At 34.3% G+C, this 19,655-nt stretch overlaps 1 protein-coding gene across 1 annotated transcript in view; it reads right to left on the bottom strand.

The window, feature by feature from the left end:
* LOC145246663 (nuclear cap-binding protein subunit 1-like) overlaps positions 1-11,141 on the bottom strand; it is a 64,812-nt gene extending 53,671 nt beyond the window's left edge. The window contains exons 1-3 of the mRNA XM_080108374.1: positions 10,978-11,141; positions 1,795-1,880; positions 584-684 (exon numbers count right to left, since the gene is read on the bottom strand). Coding sequence (XP_079964500.1) covers positions 584-684; positions 1,795-1,880; positions 10,978-11,026 — 236 coding nt within the window. The 5' untranslated portion in view covers positions 11,027-11,141. The remainder of the gene's footprint in view (positions 1-583; positions 685-1,794; positions 1,881-10,977) is intronic.
* Between the last annotated feature and the right edge of the window lie 8,514 nt (positions 11,142-19,655).

The raw sequence follows: 19,655 nt of genomic DNA, 5'->3' as shown, positions 1-19,655 counted from the left end.
GTACCCCCCCCATAATCAAATGGGGTTAAATTACATGAACGAGGTGGCCAGTTTACGCGTCCATTTCATGAAATTATTCGTTCATCAAAGGTTTCTCCCAATAAACTGATCATATCGTGTGCTGTGTAGCATGTGGCTTTATCTTGCTGAAACCACATGAATTGCTAAACTAAGTTGAACTCAAAATAAAAGATAGTTGCCAAATCTTCAATTAAAAACAGAGTTGTCAATTTGAAGTTCACCATCTTTAAAAAAAAAAAAAAAAATGCCCTATACTAGCAAACACTCTCATTACTATGTAACATTAAGACTATGCAACATGTTTCATGCTTTTGTTTTAATGGAAATCATTCCAGCCAAACAAGACATGAAGTCACTTGATGTAAGGAACTTAAAAAAAAAAAAAAGGTCAGAAACTACCCAACGATATGTGTTAGATGAATAGATTCAAATCCAGGAAACAGCAGTTCTTCTCCCTTTGTCAGAAACATCATTCATAAAATGTAGGAACTAAAAGATAAAATAAGTGAAGCAAGCAGTTAAAAGTACAAATTTATTCAAAGCAGTAATGTCAAATACTTACCAATCGCATAAAATCTTCAGTATTTTGTGTTTATAATTCGGTAAATCAGCTTCCAAAACACTTGCAAGTCCTTCCAAGTTACTTTCTAATGAAGACGTACTCTAGTGAATAAAGACAAAATGGATATAAAATACTTTTCAAAGATGTGAGAATTATGCCCATCCTCAAAAAAAAAGTTTGCATAAACTAAATAGTGATTAGTGAAATATCACTCAATTATGGAAGTTGTTCATGTGAGGAGGACAATATAGAGCTCCAAATTGCCAGAAGTTATATTTGAACAAAAGTTTTTTGTTTTTTTGTACAAGATGAAGAAAATGGAGTTAATTAGGCTAAAAAAGTTCATCTGCTATAAAACAAATCATGATTGGCGAACCAGTTGAAATAAGCAAGAACACTGTCTAGAACAAGAGTCTCCAAACTATGGCTCAATGACCAAACCTGGCCCACCAGTCTTTAATTCTGCCTACAGAGCTCTTATGGAAAATGCAAAAGTGTTCAGGAAAAACTAGCAGGACCTGTGGAAATTCCACAGCGGACTCTTTCATATGTAATATATTGATGTTGGCATTCTGTGAATGTTCAGTGTTATTGTAGCTCTTTTGTTAAAACTGCAAAAGTATTTATCTAAGCTATCAAGGACACCCGGCATAGCCTAGTCGTAAAATACGCTTAAATATGATATTTTCATTTATGCAGATTTCATATATATTATTATAGGGTCAATTTTCTATCGATTCTTATATATTAAAAAGTCCCGATATCAAAAAAAAAAAAAAAAAAAAAAAGTTGGAGAAAGAAAAGTTATTAAAGATTTGTATGTTGTCTCTTAGCAGTTGTAGTTTGAAATTCCGGAACAGCACATTGGCTATGCAAGATTAACACCAGGGGTGTGAGTTCCATTATAGAAGTGTTGATTTAATTTGAATGAAATAAAATTAAATCAATGCTTCTATAACGGAACTCACACCCCTGACATATTATAATTTGCTACCGTGGGGTCCGCATTCTAATATTTTTTAATAAAAGCATCAGTTAATAATTAAAATAAATTAGTTTTGCTTACTACATTTTATTCATTATTTTAAAATGTTCAAAGTCAATATTGTTATGGCCAAGTTGTAATCACGAAAATTACATTTGTGATTGCAAAAAATACAAAAAGTCTAAAACGTGAATAAACTTTAACTTAGAAAATAATTTAAGCTTACCCTTTCCCCAACTCTTGTAATCAAGGATTCAAGTCGTACTTCAATATCAAGATTGTCACTAGTACGTCGCCTTTTCCGCGTGCGCGCTAAAATAAATTTAAAAAAAACAAAAAAAAAAAAACAGGTAATTAGAGGCCACATATTCAAATATCTTTCAAAACAATTGATAAATAAAAAAAAATTATGCGATACCGCTACGCGGAAAATATTTAACTACGATTGCGTGTGTGTGTGTGTGTATATATATATATATATATATATATTTTTAATTATTTTGAATAGTATTTAAAAATATAAACAAATAACAGAAAATTATTTTCAGATAGCTCAATAGTAATACTAGAGCTATAAATATTTTTTTATAATTCACTGTTTCACAAGGAATGGACACTGATATTTTTTGTTCATTTTAAAATGTTAGGTTTTATTAGCAATATTTGTTGTACAATTGTTTAAGCCCACAGTTGGTATACAGGCACATAATGATTCATTAATTATAATTTTACAAACTGAGTAGCTCATCAACTCAAACAAAAACATGAAAAAAATTTTTTTTTAAAGTTCTTAACAGCCTAATAGACAAGCGCTGATAAGCTGCCCAGTTAGTGTGTGTGTGTGTATATATATATATATATATATATATATATATATATATATATATATATAGAGAGAGAGAGAGAGAGAGAGAGAGAGAGAGAGAGAGAGAGAGAGAGAGAAGGAACAGACCGTGTTCCTTTTTATTTCTCTATTTTGTCGGAATACTATTTCCATTATTTTCATCATTCATATATATATATATATATATATATATATATATATATATACACACACACACACACACACACGCTTTCTTTTACAAAATCATGTACAAAGTTCATTGTTCAGGGAGTTCGGGTTAGGGTTATCCGGAAGAGACGCAGTATGCTGATGATTTAATACTTGCCTGTGAAACAATGGAAAAACTATTTGTTATAGAGGACTTGGAGAAATGCTATGGAAAATAAAGGTCTGAGCGTGAATGTGACCAAAACCAAAGTGATGTCCTGGTGTCTTAAAAAGTATGTGAACGTAACACTAGAAAGAAATCTTCAGACATTTTTTAGCATTATTTTCGAACCAACTGAAGAAAATAGTTTCTTACTACTTACAATCTGAACCATTTCACTAGCAGTAAGAATAAAAAAAAGATAAACATAAAAAGGAGCCAAAATTGCTTTTTATAGTCATATGAGGTGCCTTTTTTTTTTTAGTTTTAATCGCTGCCATAAGTGCAAATTTGAATAAGCACATTTCCCCCTGGAAACTTTTCACTTCGGTCTTTCACATGTATGATAAAACTTTATATAGGCAAGTGCAATTTAATGGCAAAAACCGATATGGAGGACATGGTTTTCAAAGCCAGTTAATAATTCGTTTGTAGGTTTCTGATTACTTTTTGATTGTATTTGAAAGAATAGAGCCTAAACGCTAAAAAGGGAAAGAAAAATATTTTTACATATGAAAAAAAAAGTTATAATGAAAAAGATTTTCACAGCGTCGGCAGAAACCCACAAGTTCAGCTAAATTTGGAAGTTAAATAAATTCATTGTAAAAATCCCTTGCAAGATAAATATTAGTTTTCTGGGACTATTTCAAAGATAATTAAAGTCTTAAGATATTGAATTAAATTTAAAAAAAAATCATTGTACAAAAAATAGTTTAATTAGCTCCCAAACGTGAAACCTTAGTAACAGACCCAGCTTCGCACAATCAAAACAAAGCATTGAGCACAAGTTCTACAGAGACCCAAAATGTCAGAAAGTCCATTTTTTTTTAGCATTATTATTTATAGAAGACTTGAAACCTTATATCTTAATTTCTATATTTTTGAAGATTATAAAAAGTATTTATTAATTTAGGTAATCCTATGTGTTGTAATAAAAACAAAGTGATTGTTTAATTAGAATATTTAGTTTCTTTTGACAGGATGACTCAATTTATTCTCAAACATGTAATGATTAATTAAGAAAAGATTAATTTAAATAAAAGCGCGTTTTAAGTGTGAAAAAAGTCAATTAAAATTGATTACACTGACAATTTATTCCTTAAAAAATTAAGCAAACTAATTTATTAATAACTAGCATTTCAGCCAGGCATTACCTGGGTATTTGGATGTGTGTGTTGAGCAAAAAAAAAAAAAATTTGTAATAGGAAGGCAGGCTCAAACCCGCACCCCAAAGGAGGAAAAGAATGGGAAACAACCTGACATCTTTGTCGTTATGACCACCACCAAAATGGAAGTGACGTAGGTTTCAATTAAGGCAAGACAATCGAAAGGAGAGGATATGACCTTCAAAAATATTAGGTTCTTGAAGCATTTCTCATGTAGAAAGTCATCGAGATGTTTGAAAAAGTGGTAATCAGTAAGTGAGAGGTCTGGAGAGTATCGCGGATAAGGCAGAGTTTCATAGCTGCAGGATCGGTTTAGCAATATGTGGTCAGGGATTGTCATAGAGGAGAATTTGGCCTTTTCTATTGACTAATGCAAGATGTTGTCGAAGTTTCTGATGTATTTCATTTATTTGCTGACAGTACTTCTCCGCTATAATGGTTTCACCTGATTTCAAAAAACTGCAATGGATGAGACCAGTCGCAGACCACCAAACAGTCCGCATGGCCTTTTGGTGCAACTCTGGCTTCAGGAAATGTCATGAAGCTTCGTTGACATCTAACCACTAAACTGAGCATCGCCGGTTGTTGTAAAGTGCCCACTTTTCATCACAAGTCACAACCCGGTTAAGAAACGGGTCGTTCTTGTTGCATAAAAGGGAAGGTGACACTTCATAACAGCGTTTCTTTCAGTTATCGTTCAATTTATAAGGCAATCATTTATCAAATTTTTTTTGTCTTTCCAATCTCTTAAGTGGTTACAAATCGTCTAATTCAGAAGCAAGTTCTTGAGCAGTTTTGCATGGATTGACTTCGACAAATGTTCCTCATTGATCGTTGCCAACATCCGATGACCGACCACTATGTTTATAATCTTCAAGACTCTCTGCCGCCACTAAATTTCTTCAACCATAATTGTGCTGTCTGTTCAGTAATGGTTTCTGGGCCAGACTCTTTGTTGATATCGCGAGCTGTTTCAGCGTCTTTTCGGCCTAGCTTGAATTGAGATAAGAAAATTGTGTGAATCTGTTTTCAAGTAATTATGTCTTTTCAGAATGTTGAATACAAGATTTTTTCCATCTTGTATTCAACATTCTGAAAAGACAATGACTTGAAAACGATTGTAATTTAAACGATTAGATAGAGCAAAAACCGCTCTTTAAAATGATATATAAAAGTAAAGGTATCATAACAAAACTTATTTGAAAATATGTCATTTGAAATTAAAATTAAAAATTCCACAAGAACCTTCTTGTCAACCTTATATATTACATTTAAAATTTTTGTGAGAATTGTTATTAAAATCACATGAAATATTTTTTTATTTTTTGTTGAAAACATTGAATAAACAATGCTTATTCAATGATAATATCGATAGTTTGACAAATTAATTTTTCTTACAGTTACAATGATTTTATCAACACAGACTTCAGTGGGTTTTTTTTTTTCATAAGTTTCCTGAAATATAAATTTTTTTTTAAATTGTTAACATCTACAATGCTTTATATTGATTAAAAGAAGAAAAAAAAGCAAACAGAAATCCATGTCTTTTTAGTACTTAAAACTTTAATAAAGGTGTTATTTTTTTTTCTTTACAAAAAATAACATTTTCACTAAAATTAAAAAAACAATTTTTTAAAATGGTTCATTATATTCTATGATTGTTAATAAATACTGAATTTCATTAAAATTGATTGATTTCCTGAATTTTGGTGAATTTTTAAATGAAGGGGAGGGATCGACCATTCATTTTGAATGTAGCTATTTTTATATAACGTACTGTTTTTAATGTTATTTCTGACGACTGGGCAGTACAGCTAAGAAAAGAGTATACACCCCCCCCCAAAAAAAAAAATTCTTAAAACACAAGAAAATTAATTTTCTATTTATATAATTTTCATGTGTTATTAGTGATTGTCAAACTTATCCATTTATCAACACTTTTGCTTGGATGAGCCAGCATACTTTACATCATAGCCAACAATTTTGCTGGTTGTGAATTTCAGGCTAAAAAAAAAAACAAAAAAAACAAAACAAAAAGAAAAAAAAACTTATAAATCTCTCAATGGAAGCTTCCTTTTTAGAACAATTGCTCAATATATCAAAGGCCTTTAATAGGGTATGGCATAAAGGTCTACTCCACAAAATATCTAGGTACGGTACAGCTGAAAATGTTTTCCCAACTATTAAATCATTTCTCTGATAGAATTATAATAGTGATTGATGGGCAGAAATCAGAAACTCACAGTATTAATGCTGGAGTCTCTCAAGGGTCTATCATGAGCCCAACTCTTTCTGATCTATATAAATGATCTCCCAAATCACATTCTAAGATCATTTGTAGACATTTATGCTGATGACACAACCATCTGTGGCAACACTTCAAAGGCTGTAAACAACCAAGTTCTGATTCTCTCTCCTCTGATCTTGATCATATTGTGCAATGGGGAAAGAGGTGGCTGGTTAATTTAAATGCATCTAAACCCAAGCTTCTATCTTTCTATCATCAATGCTCTGATCCCCATCTAGCATCAATCAAAATGAATAGCTCTCGTCTTCGGGAAGCTCCATGTTTTGACAAACTTCTAGGTCTGACCTTTACTCCTGATCTGAGATGGAATATGTACATCAAATCTGTTGCCAAAGCTGGTGGAATCGTTCTGTTCCAATAGATATTTCACAGTTGATGCAATTCGCTACCTGTATAAGAGCCAAGTTATGTCCAAGGATGGAGTACTGTTGCCACATCTGGGCAGGAGCTGCTAGAAGCAGCTTATCCTGCCTTGACAAAGTTCAAAATAGACTTCGTAGCCTAGTGGAGGATACCTGTTTCTCTTCCCTACATCCTGTTTCCCACAAAAAAGGCGTTGCGAACCCATCTCTGCTTTATCGTTATTTTCATGACAAGCGCTTGTGTGAGCTCCAATCTATGGCCTCCACCCTGCCCTGACTTTCACTAAAAGTATTTGTCTAGCTGAAACCACTATCAATAATTTCCACCACTCTTTATCTGTGCCTAAACCTAAATTCCATGAACAAAGCTTCTTTCTTAGAACGGCACGCCTGTAGAACTGTTCCGTTATCCTGCTTACCAACTGACTGATGTCTTCAAGTCCAATGTGAACAAATTCTTGAGTCATCCCCTTAAGTAATCCAATTTACCAAATTTCCTCTCCTAACGATGACTAAATGTTCCCTTTGATTACTGTACACTGTACGAGCCTTTCTAGTCCCGCACAAAAACACGCGTTCACATCTCAAGCCATTTTTCTTGTCATACACATATGCGCACACAAACATACGCGTGCATGTACACACACGTACATATATTCACGTTCACGTACATACACTCACATTCAAGTACATATATTCACGTTCACGTACATACACTCACATTCAAGTGCATACATACACGCTAACGTACACACATGTACGCACAGATGGGCAACGTCACTTTCCCTTTAAAGGAAATCCACACATGCGCAAAAGACCACCGGAAACACCTATAAAAGCAAAAGAGCTGACCCGTTTCTCCCTTTTTCGAGTCGGCTTCCGACTTAAGCGGTTGACGGACCAAACGGCTTCCTTTACGGGGCGGGCGCGCCTCACATCACCTGTTACTATGTGTGGGGCCAAGAGTCAACAGACAGTATGTACACCTTACACGCTTTCTATCTCCAGGAACTGGATTGACATTTTTCTCTTTCCCTACAACAATAGACTTTCCCTCTCACCAGCTAACAGCAAGAGACGCACGCCAAACTGGATTGACTTTCTTTCTCTCTCTACAACAATAGACTTTCCCTCTCACCAGTTAACAGCGAGAGACGCACGCCAAACTAAACACGTGCTGTACCCTTTTCTTTCATTTGTTTCTTCACAAAATAAATCCTAGTTCATTTAAATCAATTTAACACGTTGTTTGTTTCTTCCTCAAGACAATTCATTTTTCCCATTTTTCCTATTTTGTACGACTGGGGGGATATATATAATAATATCCACTAGTCCCATAACAACTCATTAATCCTTATCCTCGAGTGGCCTCCGGACTTTGATAAGTGGTGACTCCTTTGTTAAAAAAAAAAAAAAAAAAAAAAAACGGCAACCACCCTCCAAATTAGGCTAACCCTTTTTCTTTTTTTAATATCTTAATTCGCAACCAAGACCCGGCAAACTTCTTGGCCATGGTGGAAAGCACGCTGACTAGGTGACAATAATAACATTAACAATAACATGCATAAATCTTACACTCAGTAAACACACGTGAAATTATAAATAAAAAGAGTAAATTTTCTAGAATTTGGTAATAGTTATTTGTTCTATTATTTTTCACCGCCTTTTATTGTTAATTATAATTCACAGTCGACGCATTTTTTTTTCTGCTAAACCGCGGTATATATGAAAAATAATTGTTAGGGAATACCGAAATCTACTTCATTCGAAATAATTTAAGTGACTAAAATAATTATTCTTGTTTTATTTTTTTATATATATATAAAATGGAGGTCGTTACTAAACTCTCAAAGTTAATACTGAAAATAACACTAGGAATAAAAAAAATAAATTAAAAAAAAAAAAAAAAGGCGGAATTTCAAGTGCGGATATATATTTTAAATAATTAAAAAATAAACAAGAATAACATGGCGACTTAAACTGAAATTGTTTTTCTTCATAGGAAGAGTTACTTCCGTTTCAATAATACAATTGCGCCCCTTGGGAGTAAAAGCCACTTTAAAGAAATTGTATTATTCTTAGGTTTCTCTATCATTCGTTGTATTCATGGATTTTTAGAAATAAAATGTAAAACACAGACCCTAAAAAAACATTACCTCTCCAACTACATAAGGAGACACGTGGAGAAAGACGAAATTGATCAATTTTGGTAACCGAGACTCCAACAATAACAAAGCCCACAATTAAACAAACCTGCCTCATGGAGTAGGGAAGGGATCTTGTTTTAAACATTATTTAATTATTTGAAAGCAATGAATAAAACATTAATTATTACATCGAACTAATATATATATATATATATATATATACACACACACACAAATTGATCGCTAATTTTTTTAACACACCGTTTTTTAAAAAATGAAAAATAATATTTCTATTATTTTTTAAACAACTTAAATAGTTTATTTTGGAAGTATATTCTATAAAGAAAATAAATAACTCACTTTAGAAAGAGAAATTACGAGTTTTCTATATTTTATTCGCAGTTTTCTGTTAGGGGTGTCAAATATTCCCCAAAAATTCTGATACACCTAGCGATTACTTGTAAACTTGAAAAACTTTGTGGAAAAAATAGTGAGGGATCAGTTTAGTACATAAATATACCGTGTAAAAAAAAAAAACTAAATAAATAAAAGATTCCTTATCTACTAGCCATTCTAACTTTAAGGCATTTTTTTTACACTAACCCTAAGTTCGACTGGCAAGGTCGTAAAACCACATGTAATCGCCCCCACTTCCAAAACATAACGCACAGAATTTATCTCCATAGATAAAAGAGAAAGAACATTGGTTATTAACGTTCTTGAGTAGTTAACCAATGGTTAACTGCTCTAAAATGCTGGAACCTCACGAAAATGGGAGATCATTTTATGTCTACGAAACTGATCCTTCATTGGAATTTCCCAAAAAAAAAATTTTTTTTCACCAAGTTTTTTATGTGTTACTATTCACGTGTAATATTTAAAAAAAAAAAAAAAAAAAAAGAATCCCTTTGTGAGTGTGAGAGAGAGAGAGAGAGAGAAGCTGGCGGTGTTAGCTTTACAATAATACGCAAAATAAATAAGTAAATAAATGAAATATTGCAACAATACTTCCACAAAATGGCTTCAATTATAATTCATTGAGAAATTAATGTTACTCTTTCAAATGGTCATTTTTTTAAAAAAAAAATTTTTAATGATTTTATTACGAGACTTAAATTATGAATTTACTGGCTGTTCAGTAATTGAAGACAAAAACAACGTGAACCATGTTTGCATCTTTCTGCAAACAATAAAACTTGTACCCTATTGTCCATATAATGTCGACGCAATTACGGAACCAATAATCTCATGTAAACCAATAAACATTTTATAATCGAAAATGTGGCCGTTGCAATGAAGTGAAAGTAGAATGTACAGCAATATGGCACTAAAAACATGTTCAATATTCCTTCCAAAGTTTTCCCTTGTTTCTAAATTTAAAAAACAAGGGTCGATATTATCGAACTCATGTTAAAATAGTTAATTTATAATAAATATTAGAAGCAAAGCGAAAATTTGTTTTAGTACTTTATGCAAAATACGGATCGTGCTGAAATAATTACGTTATTATTTAGAAATCCATTCTTAACATGAGGGAAGGGCGTTTTGTAACTATTCTGCATTTTCATTTAACTATTTAATAAACAAAAGATACCGTAAAAATTAAATTTAACTCGAAAACCTAAAATAAAATAGCACGCTTTCTGCATACGTATCTTTTGTTTTTAATATTCGACTTTAAAACGATTCATAAATTATTTTGTTTTTAATACGGCAAGCAATTAATTCTCTACATTAGCAATATTTTTAAACAAAAAAAAAACTTTTGATTTAAATTAATGGCTTTATTTAATCGAAACAGAGTATAACAATAGAACTAAGAAATGAAAACAATAATTAAAACTTTCAGAATAATTCATTTGAAAAAAAAATGTAGCAAGAAGTTAAATATGAAATTCGCACACGTTTATCGTAATAGTAGTCGTGATTTATTTAAAACACAATAGATAAAAAATATATTATAAGATGTAAATAATAAAAAATAAAATAATATTAGTGCTTTTTTTTTTCTTCCTTGCTTATAAATAAAAATTAATTATCAAAAAAGAAACAATAGAGAAATTGCATTATAGGCTTTTAACCGGTAAAAGGGCGAGCAAAAAGGGTAAAGATCACAATTTAAAAACATGCTGTATAAATAAGATGTATTTAAATAAAAATTTTTAATGGCTGGTCTTTTGTCCTAACGATTGTGATATTAGAAAACTGTGCTTACTGTCTTCATCGTCACTAAACGAATCACTTCGTGGTCTTCTCCTGGACATGATGGTCAGTAAAATTGCTACGTGAGCGCGTGGACATGAAAAAAAAAAAAAAAAATCTCTTGACTGAAGAAGAAAAAAGAAAGCAGATGCGCGCTTCGCAATGGACGATTCTGATTGGTCGATTAAGATGACCAACCAATTGACGCGTTCAAAACCCTTCTTTTTTTTTTTTTTTTTTTTTTTTTTTATATAATTTAAAATATATATCCTTAAATTATTTTCTATCATTTTTATTACTTCTTTAAAAATTTGATAACAGATATTCAAACGTTAAAAAAATAAATAAATAAATAAAAAAGCGGTGTTAGTAGACCGCCTCACCTTTCTTATATTTTGCAGTAAAGATCAAAACAAGAATGTTTTTCTATTTTCCTATTTTTTAAACTTTTGATCACCCCAAACAAGGCATATTGCCACTTGGACATACGTGACTACTATGTTTGTATCATGTTTATAGCGGACTATGTAAGGAAATGAGCAAGATTTCGGTTATATTACATTTAAACTTCTGCATGTCAGTACAGTCAGGGAAGCAAGGAGCAAGGAGCAAAGAGGGAATTCCAAAGTCTAGCAATCCGAGGAAAGAAGCTATTGAGAAGAACACTTTTCAGCATCTACGGACCTCTAAAGGAAAGGGAGTGGGATTTTATTGCTTAGCGGGTTTGTCTGAGGTGTGTACGTCAGCGCGGGTGCCATAAGATGAATTACCATTCCTTGGACAGGAGTTATTTACCCTAGAATAAAGCGCGTTTGCATGTTTTTCGGATGCCTTTGTGTTGTCTCTCAGTACATTACTAACCCAGACTTTAACATTGTGGCAGCATTAAAATAATAATAATAAAAAATGAACCTGTAACGTTACAGTTGTGCGAGCCTTTTCTAGTCTCACACAAAAACACACGTTCACATTTCAAGCTATATTACTTGTCATATACATACGCGCACACAAACATACGCCCCCACGTCCACACACATACATATATTCACGTTCGCGTACATACACTCACATTCACGTGTATATACACACACGCTAACATACACACATGTACTCACATACATGCACGCATGGACAACGTCACTTCCCCTTTCAAAGGAAATCCACACATGCGCAAAAGACACACCGGAAACACCTATAAAAGGAAGAGACAAGCTGTTTCCAACCTTTCCTTTTTAGGATCAGCTTTCGGACCGATCGCATGCCTCACACCACTTGCTACTATGTGGGACAAAATGCTAACAGACCGTACATACACTTTATACGCTTTCTATCTCCAAACTGGGTTGACTCTCACTCTTTCTCTCTCTATCTACTACTTGTGCCAGAGAACACCACCGCGTAGCTGACAGCTAACATGGCGCACAGTTTAACTGATATGTGGGAACATGCCAACCGAATGCTAACGTCTCCAGCATAAGAGACAAAATGAAAAATCGTCATTTGCACATGGCTCCACGCATCGCTTCCGTTTGGAAAAAGAAAAATAAGATAACCATAAAAGAATTATCAACCAATGGCAGAGCTCCGCGCCGAAAATAAAGGCCTAAAATATCACAGCCACTGGGAGCCGGTTTACGACTATAAAATGAGGGGACCAGAAAGAAAAGAAAAGAGAGATTCGCCCAGCTGCATCAGTGAACACACAGACATTCTTCCACCCGACCTAAAGAAATGAAGAAGAAAAAGAAAAGAAAAAAGAGATTCGCCCAGCTGCGTCAGTGAACGCACGGGGAGATTCTCCCACCCGACCTAAAGAGATGAAGAGGAAGAGGAAGAAGAAGAAGAAATAAGGCACCAGTGAACTGAAGCCAACTCCGCTCTCACGTTATGGGCCAAGACGCCTTCAATTCTAACAATGCCTATTTCACACAAACCAAAGAAGAAAAAGGAGAAAAACACAGGAGGCGAAGACGCCGCGCTGCTAGTCGTTGATGAAAGTAGTCGCCGCTTTCAAGTTAAAAGCCTGGACACATATCACCGAAGTAGCACGACTGGCCACCCACTTACCATCCCTGTCGTCTGAAAAGATAAGTACGCTTACGAGCATTCACTCTTTGTTTAATTATACAAACCTACAAAAGTTCATTCCTTATCAATGCATACACACGCTGGACTACCATTCTCAATTTTCCTACAACATTTATTTCTCTTCCCACGCACGAACAAACAATAGTGACCCGAACTTGAGATGAAAACACATTTCTTTTTCTTGCTACAACACCAGTCCTGCAACGAACATTGGTTATATACGCGCGGACATGTTATAACTAAAACGTTCATTTCTTTCAACAGCAAATAAATGACGTTTACCTTCTCCATTAATTGAGTCTTTGTTTCCTTCAATTCCCATTCGTTCCATTATTCTTTTGTAACGGAATTGGGGTATTTATATATCCTAGTCCCCTACAGATGTCAACCTTCTATTCTTTGTCTTTGTCTACACGCTGGACTATCATTCTCATTTCTACTACTCACTTCTCTTCTCACACGTGAACAAACGATAGTGAGATGAACACAGATTTCCTTTTCTTTCTACAACACCAGTCCCGCAACAAACGATGGTTACACCCGCACGGACTTGAACACATGTTATATCTAAAACATTCATTCTTTCAACAGTAAATAAACGACACGTTTATCTTATCCATCAATTGAGTCTTTGTTTCCTTCATTTCATTCGTTTCATTATTTCTTGTGTAACGGGATTAGGATTTATATATCCTAGTCCCCTACACAGTAGATATGAACAGATAACAGTGAAGTTGCTTTGAACTCTAGCGGTATTTTTGTTACTGGCCATTGCAAAGCGTGAAGCCCATGTGCATTTATAAAAATAAAGGACATCATATTAAAAACTCAGTGAATAAAACCGTAAGTAACCTATTCTTTCTTTTCAAAACTTTGTATTGTCCAAAACAATAATAACGACGATGTCGAACTACACAAGTGAATCACTCATGTACTGGGAAATGACAAATTTGGTGAAATCCCTTGAATTTTTCTAATAACAGTGTGAATTGTACCTTTCCGTGAAACACATCCCTGAAGACAGGCAAGTCGACCATATCCTTCTATTATTCGGAAAAGGGGGTTTAAGGCAAGTTGATAGGTGCAATCCAGCGACAATTTTGGAGAAGTTTCAAGAACAAATAGACTTCCAAATGAACTTTCGAATTGCACGCTTCTACTTGCAAAATTATGCACAGAAAGAAACCAAGAACATTGATGATTTTTTAACTACAGGGTGGTCAAAAAGTCAGGTAACATGTTAAAGGTAGAAAAAACAATATGATCCATTATAATCTCTATTCGTTTAATATTATTTGTTTAAATATTTGGCTTTGGGGCTATGTAAAGGATAGCGTTTATGGCAAGAAGCCTGATACAATAGCGTCTTTAAAGTTATTTATTGAAGAGGAGATTGCGCGGATATCAGCTGACATTATTACACGTGTTACACAATCAGTGGTTAATCGCTTCCAGCGATTGATAGAGATAAATGGACGACAATTAACAAAATAAACATATTTCATGTTTGTTTCATTTTATATTTCAATGTATGGTACTTAAATATACGTGTATTGCTAATATCGTTTTTCTTTAAAATGTCACCTGACTTTTTGACCACCCTGTAGATGCAAGCTGCAGGCACAAAAATACACGTCCAGAGACAAGCGTAAGATGAAAGACCAAATAATCGAGCAGATCATTTCTGGAACAAAATAACCAGAATTACAAAAGCAGCTATTTAGCAAAATCAAGGCAATGTTTATACCAGAAGTTCTCAATTTATGTAGGAGTTTCGAGGCCTTAATGAATTATATGAGACAGATGGGCAAACTACAAGGGAAACGTAACAGCCAAATAAATGCAATAAAGCACAAATCATAATGTGGTAAATGTGGACATATCCATCAAAACTGAACCTCTCGGACTCAAGGCAGCACTTGTTCATCCTCTGGTCGAAAGAATCACTGGGCCAAATTGTGCCACAGTAAAAAAGTGAAAAGGAACCCTGGCAGTCAGCCATAGATGAACAGGTCTATTAAGAAGAAAGAATCTATTAATGTTCAGGACAAGATAAACGACGACTTTGAGAAAATGTCCTTTTATTTAGCATTGGATGTAATACTACCAAACAGGGAAGAGGTGCATGAATTGAAAATAAAGGTGGACACATTTGTGGAAGGAAATACACTCCCCTTCCCCACATTCTAACAAATGTTTTCAGGATGTGTAGACCAAAATGGACAACAATCTCCAGAAGTGTGGCAGAAAGAAACTGCAGTTCTCATGATGTACAACAGATCCAATATCCCACAACATGGATCCACAACATAGATCCACAACATGGATCCGTACGAATTCAATGCACATACAAGCACGAATGGAAGTACATTAAGTTCTCAGGACTGGAAGCTAGTTACTCTACACTGCTTTATCCAAAGAACAAAGTGTGCCCCAGTCAATTATGCAGTGGGTGCTCCAGTTGCTCTTTAAATCAATACCCCAATTAACTCCATAAAAGACTTAATGGAAGCATATCTCAAGATCAATTTGATTGGTTTAATAACTTCACAGGAGAATATCAAATCGTTCTTCGATCAAATAATCACCTGATATGTAACAGAGCTACAAAAGGTACTAGGAATCATTACCTACATGGCAACTTTTATACCTAGGCTTTCAGACCTCATGGCAAACCTCAGGGAGTTCCTGAAGAAGGAGGCTGACTATTAGAGTAATAGTTGTTACGTACCGGTCTATATAATTGGTATGGTGTGTCTATAACTATAACATGGCCATTGATCGACTGTCTTTGTGTGTGTATATAGTCATGTGTGTGTGTGTGTGTGTGTGTGTGTGTGTGTGTGTGTGTGTGACATACATACAGACTATAAGGAAATCTTAAGACATGTATCTTTTCTCCTTTCTTCGGTCGGTGCCCCTCACGACGGTTGCCTTCAATCTGGAAATCAAATCATGCATGCTCCTAAAACACGACTTGTATATTATTATTTGTAGACAGCCTTTATTCAGGATCTTGCTCATTTCTGGGAGGGCCTATGCATCGCTGAATCAATTCAGATCTCTTTCTTCTTTTCCGTTTCGTCATCTTGACTGCAAGACTCTCTCGTTCTGACTGGCTCTGATTCTAGTCTAACTAAAAACTCACATGTGTCTCTTCCTGTTATTTTGAGGTGTGGTGTTGGGTGGCAAATTTAGTCAACACAGCTTGCACTCAACATGAACCTACCTGCCTTATGATCCCTGCTAGCATGCAGGTGCAACAGGTCAAATGAAGTCAACGAATTTGAAGCCTGTCATTTTAAACCTTTCGACCCCTCTGCACTTAACTTGAACACAAGCAAGTTGGTTCAAGCTAGTCATGCATTAACTGTGTTATTGACACACAACATAGTTACCAGAAGTCACTGCAAAGAATAAAGGATTTGGTATACAAGCAAATGCTATTCTGTTATTATGATCCATCTAAAAATCCATAATACAAATCAATGCATCATCTAAAGGCTTGGAAGTAGCTTTAATGCAAGATGGCAAACCCGTAGCCTTTGTTTCAAAATCCCTAACCCAAGCAGAACAATGCTACGCCAATATCAAGTGAGAGCTCTTATTCAGATGCAAATGATAAACATACATTTACAGCTGCTCATTCGAGTTTGAAAGTGATCACAAACTATTGGGAATAATCTACCTTAAGAATCTAACCACAGCACCTCCACAACTTCAATAAATGCTATTAAGTCTCCAGGAATATGATATGATCATCAAATAAGGCAAGGAAATACTACTGGCAGATGAACTATCCTAACTCCCCTAAAAAAAAAACACACACACACACAAAGAAGTCATTGATTGGCGAAAGCTGTGAAAATGAGGGCTTACCATTCAAACGTTTTTCACTTATGCCAATTATAAAGTGTTATATCGTCAGCAAATATACCCATCTCAGACACAATTTTATTAGGGAGTGTGTTTATGAATATCAGGAATAAAAAAGGTCCAAGGATCGACCCTTGGAGCACTTCTGCATTTGACAAGTGCTCGTCTGAACTCCAATCTCTGGTCTCCTCTCGCCAATCTTTCACGAAAAACACCCATCCAGCTGAACACACTGTCAATAATTTTTCCCACTCTTTGACTGTGCCTAGGTCCAAACAGATTCCATGAACAAAGCTTCTTTCTTAGAACTGCACGCCAGTGGAACTCTCTTTCATTTATCTGTTTCTCACCTGACTACAACTTGGTTGTCTTCAAGTCCAACATAAACAAATTCTTGATGAACTGCCCCCTTAAGTAATCCAATCTACCAAATTTCCATTACTAATGATTACTACGATATTATCCCATTGATTGCTGTACACTCAATAATCCTTATCCTCGAGTGGCCTCCGGCCCTTGAAAAGTGGTGACTCCCATGTAAAAAAAACAAAACAAATGTTTCTATGATTAACCCCAACACTAACTCTAATCTGGATTAGCAATTTGAATTTCTGGATTTAATCTGTCGGTTGGTGCAATTACAGAATTGGTACTAATTCTTGGCTTGCAAAGCCATTTGAACCAAGTTTTATGAGACGGTTTGGTGGGGGTAAGAGGCTTGAGTAGTTTATGGAGTTGTGAAATAGGGTAGATAGAAAAAGATAGAAAGGGATGGGAAAGATGGGTTCCTTAGTGGTGGGATAATGTTAACGAGCATCTCTCCCCCCTCTCTCTGGCTTTCTTACTCTTTCTGTTTTCTCTCTCTGTGTCTCTATAAGAGAATAGAGAAGGAGAGAGAGAGAGAGAGAGAGAGAGAGAGAGGTGAGTAAACGTGGAGGTAGACACGTTTACCAGAACCAAAGGTCAGCTGACCAAATTACGTATGTGTGACGTGGTTGGCTAGATCTGTGAGATTTGATTTGAGCTTTGAAGAAGACGGACGTTTTTCCATGGTCTCCCCCTCTTAACTGGGGAGGGGGGAGACTAACGCTGACGTGTGTGAAGAAGAGCCCACACAAGCGATTTCACTTCCACTTCTGCAGAACCTCTGGGGAAAGTGAAATAAAAAACTATAAAACCATTTCATCGTCTTGGAGTGATAAATCTTCGTCAAACAGGTATCAAGTCTCCCTCCAGAATGAGAAATATCCAGATGGTTCAACAGCGAGAAAAAGCAGAGGTAGGTTCAGAAATTACATGTCACACACACGATTCCCTTTATGATAATCAAACACACAACCATTTATATTAGAGACAATCACACGAAATCTTTGATGTTATACAGTGTATACATTCAAACGTAAAAAGTGCCCCTCAATGATTTAAAAAGTGCCCCTAAATGAAGAACTCTATATAACATATTCAAATGTAACGAAAGCTCAATTTGGTACCCCTCAAGGATTGTCTGAGACTTTATAAGTGAGTCGTTTTATTTTATTTTAGAAACGACTGTATTTTAATTGTAAATGTCTAGGTATTTTTTTTGTAAACGACTGTGATTTTTTTTTAATTTTGAATTCTGTGGAATGGTAAAAGATGATGCACTATGCAGCCGACCTAGTTGCTGACGTGGACAAAATTTTGTTGTTAGTGAGATGGGACTTTGTGATTGCTTATAGGATATTTTTGTATTTTTTAATTTATTATTTTTATGTAATTGATGTGTTGTCAAACGGTATTGGCAGAATTTTCTTGTTCTTTGACATGTATTTTTTTTTTTTTTTCGCAGAATGGTGAGGTGGAATCTTTGCTTGTGGGGTCTATTGAAAGAATGATTAATAAAAGAAAGAACGTGTTAATTAATTAATTAATAATCATAATAGTAATAATAAAATTGAAAAAAGGAGAAAGAAATAAGATTTAAACAGTGTAATAAATGATTTAAAAAAAAAAAAAAGTTTCGGAAGAGTCAAAGGTTCAGTCGGTATTAATTTCAATTTTCGAAAAGTAGAATAAATGTTCTATTCGACATGAGTGACGTTTTGACCACATAAGTAAGGTAGAAAAAAAAGGATAAATATAGGGTTAAATAAACTATATGAAGAAATGATAGAGGTGAACATCCTGCTAAAGTGTATCCAATGTAGTTTAATGTTGGTGGTGAAAGTAGAACAAATAATAATAATATGAGAAAAAAATATTTAAAATATATTAGTTGATGGAAATCATTCCAGTCAAGGCATGAAGCCGCTTAAAGTAAGGGCCTAAAAAATAATACTACTTCAAGACCAAAAAGTATCCAACAATAAGTTTTAGATAGATTCCAAACCAGAAATGGCAATTCTTCCCCCTTTGTCAGAAACATCGTTCATGGAATGTGAGTACTATAAAGGAGAAAATAAGGGAACTAAAAGGCTGCTGTAAAACCCAAATTAATTTATAAATGACGACTATCTTTTTAATAGGAAAAAATAGTTACTCGTTGTGTTATACGCAATGTGGCCAAGAATTAGATGATCATTTTATTTTAAATATTTTAAGAAAATTTTTAACCTTTGTGTAAGATTATGGATGGAAAAGTAATTATGCGAATGTAATTACCTTTCTTATTACATGTCAACACTCTGGAAATGTCTAAAAAAAATTTTTCAAAAAATTTTTTTCAGAGTGTTGATGTGTACTTATTTT

The sequence above is a fragment of the Euprymna scolopes genome, chromosome 24 (assembly GCF_053919585.1).
Source record: "Euprymna scolopes isolate OS-2025 chromosome 24, ASM5391958v1, whole genome shotgun sequence".
In the NCBI taxonomy this organism is placed as follows: domain Eukaryota; kingdom Metazoa; phylum Mollusca; class Cephalopoda; order Sepiida; family Sepiolidae; genus Euprymna; species Euprymna scolopes.
This window is presented reverse-complemented; position numbering and strand designations above follow the sequence as displayed.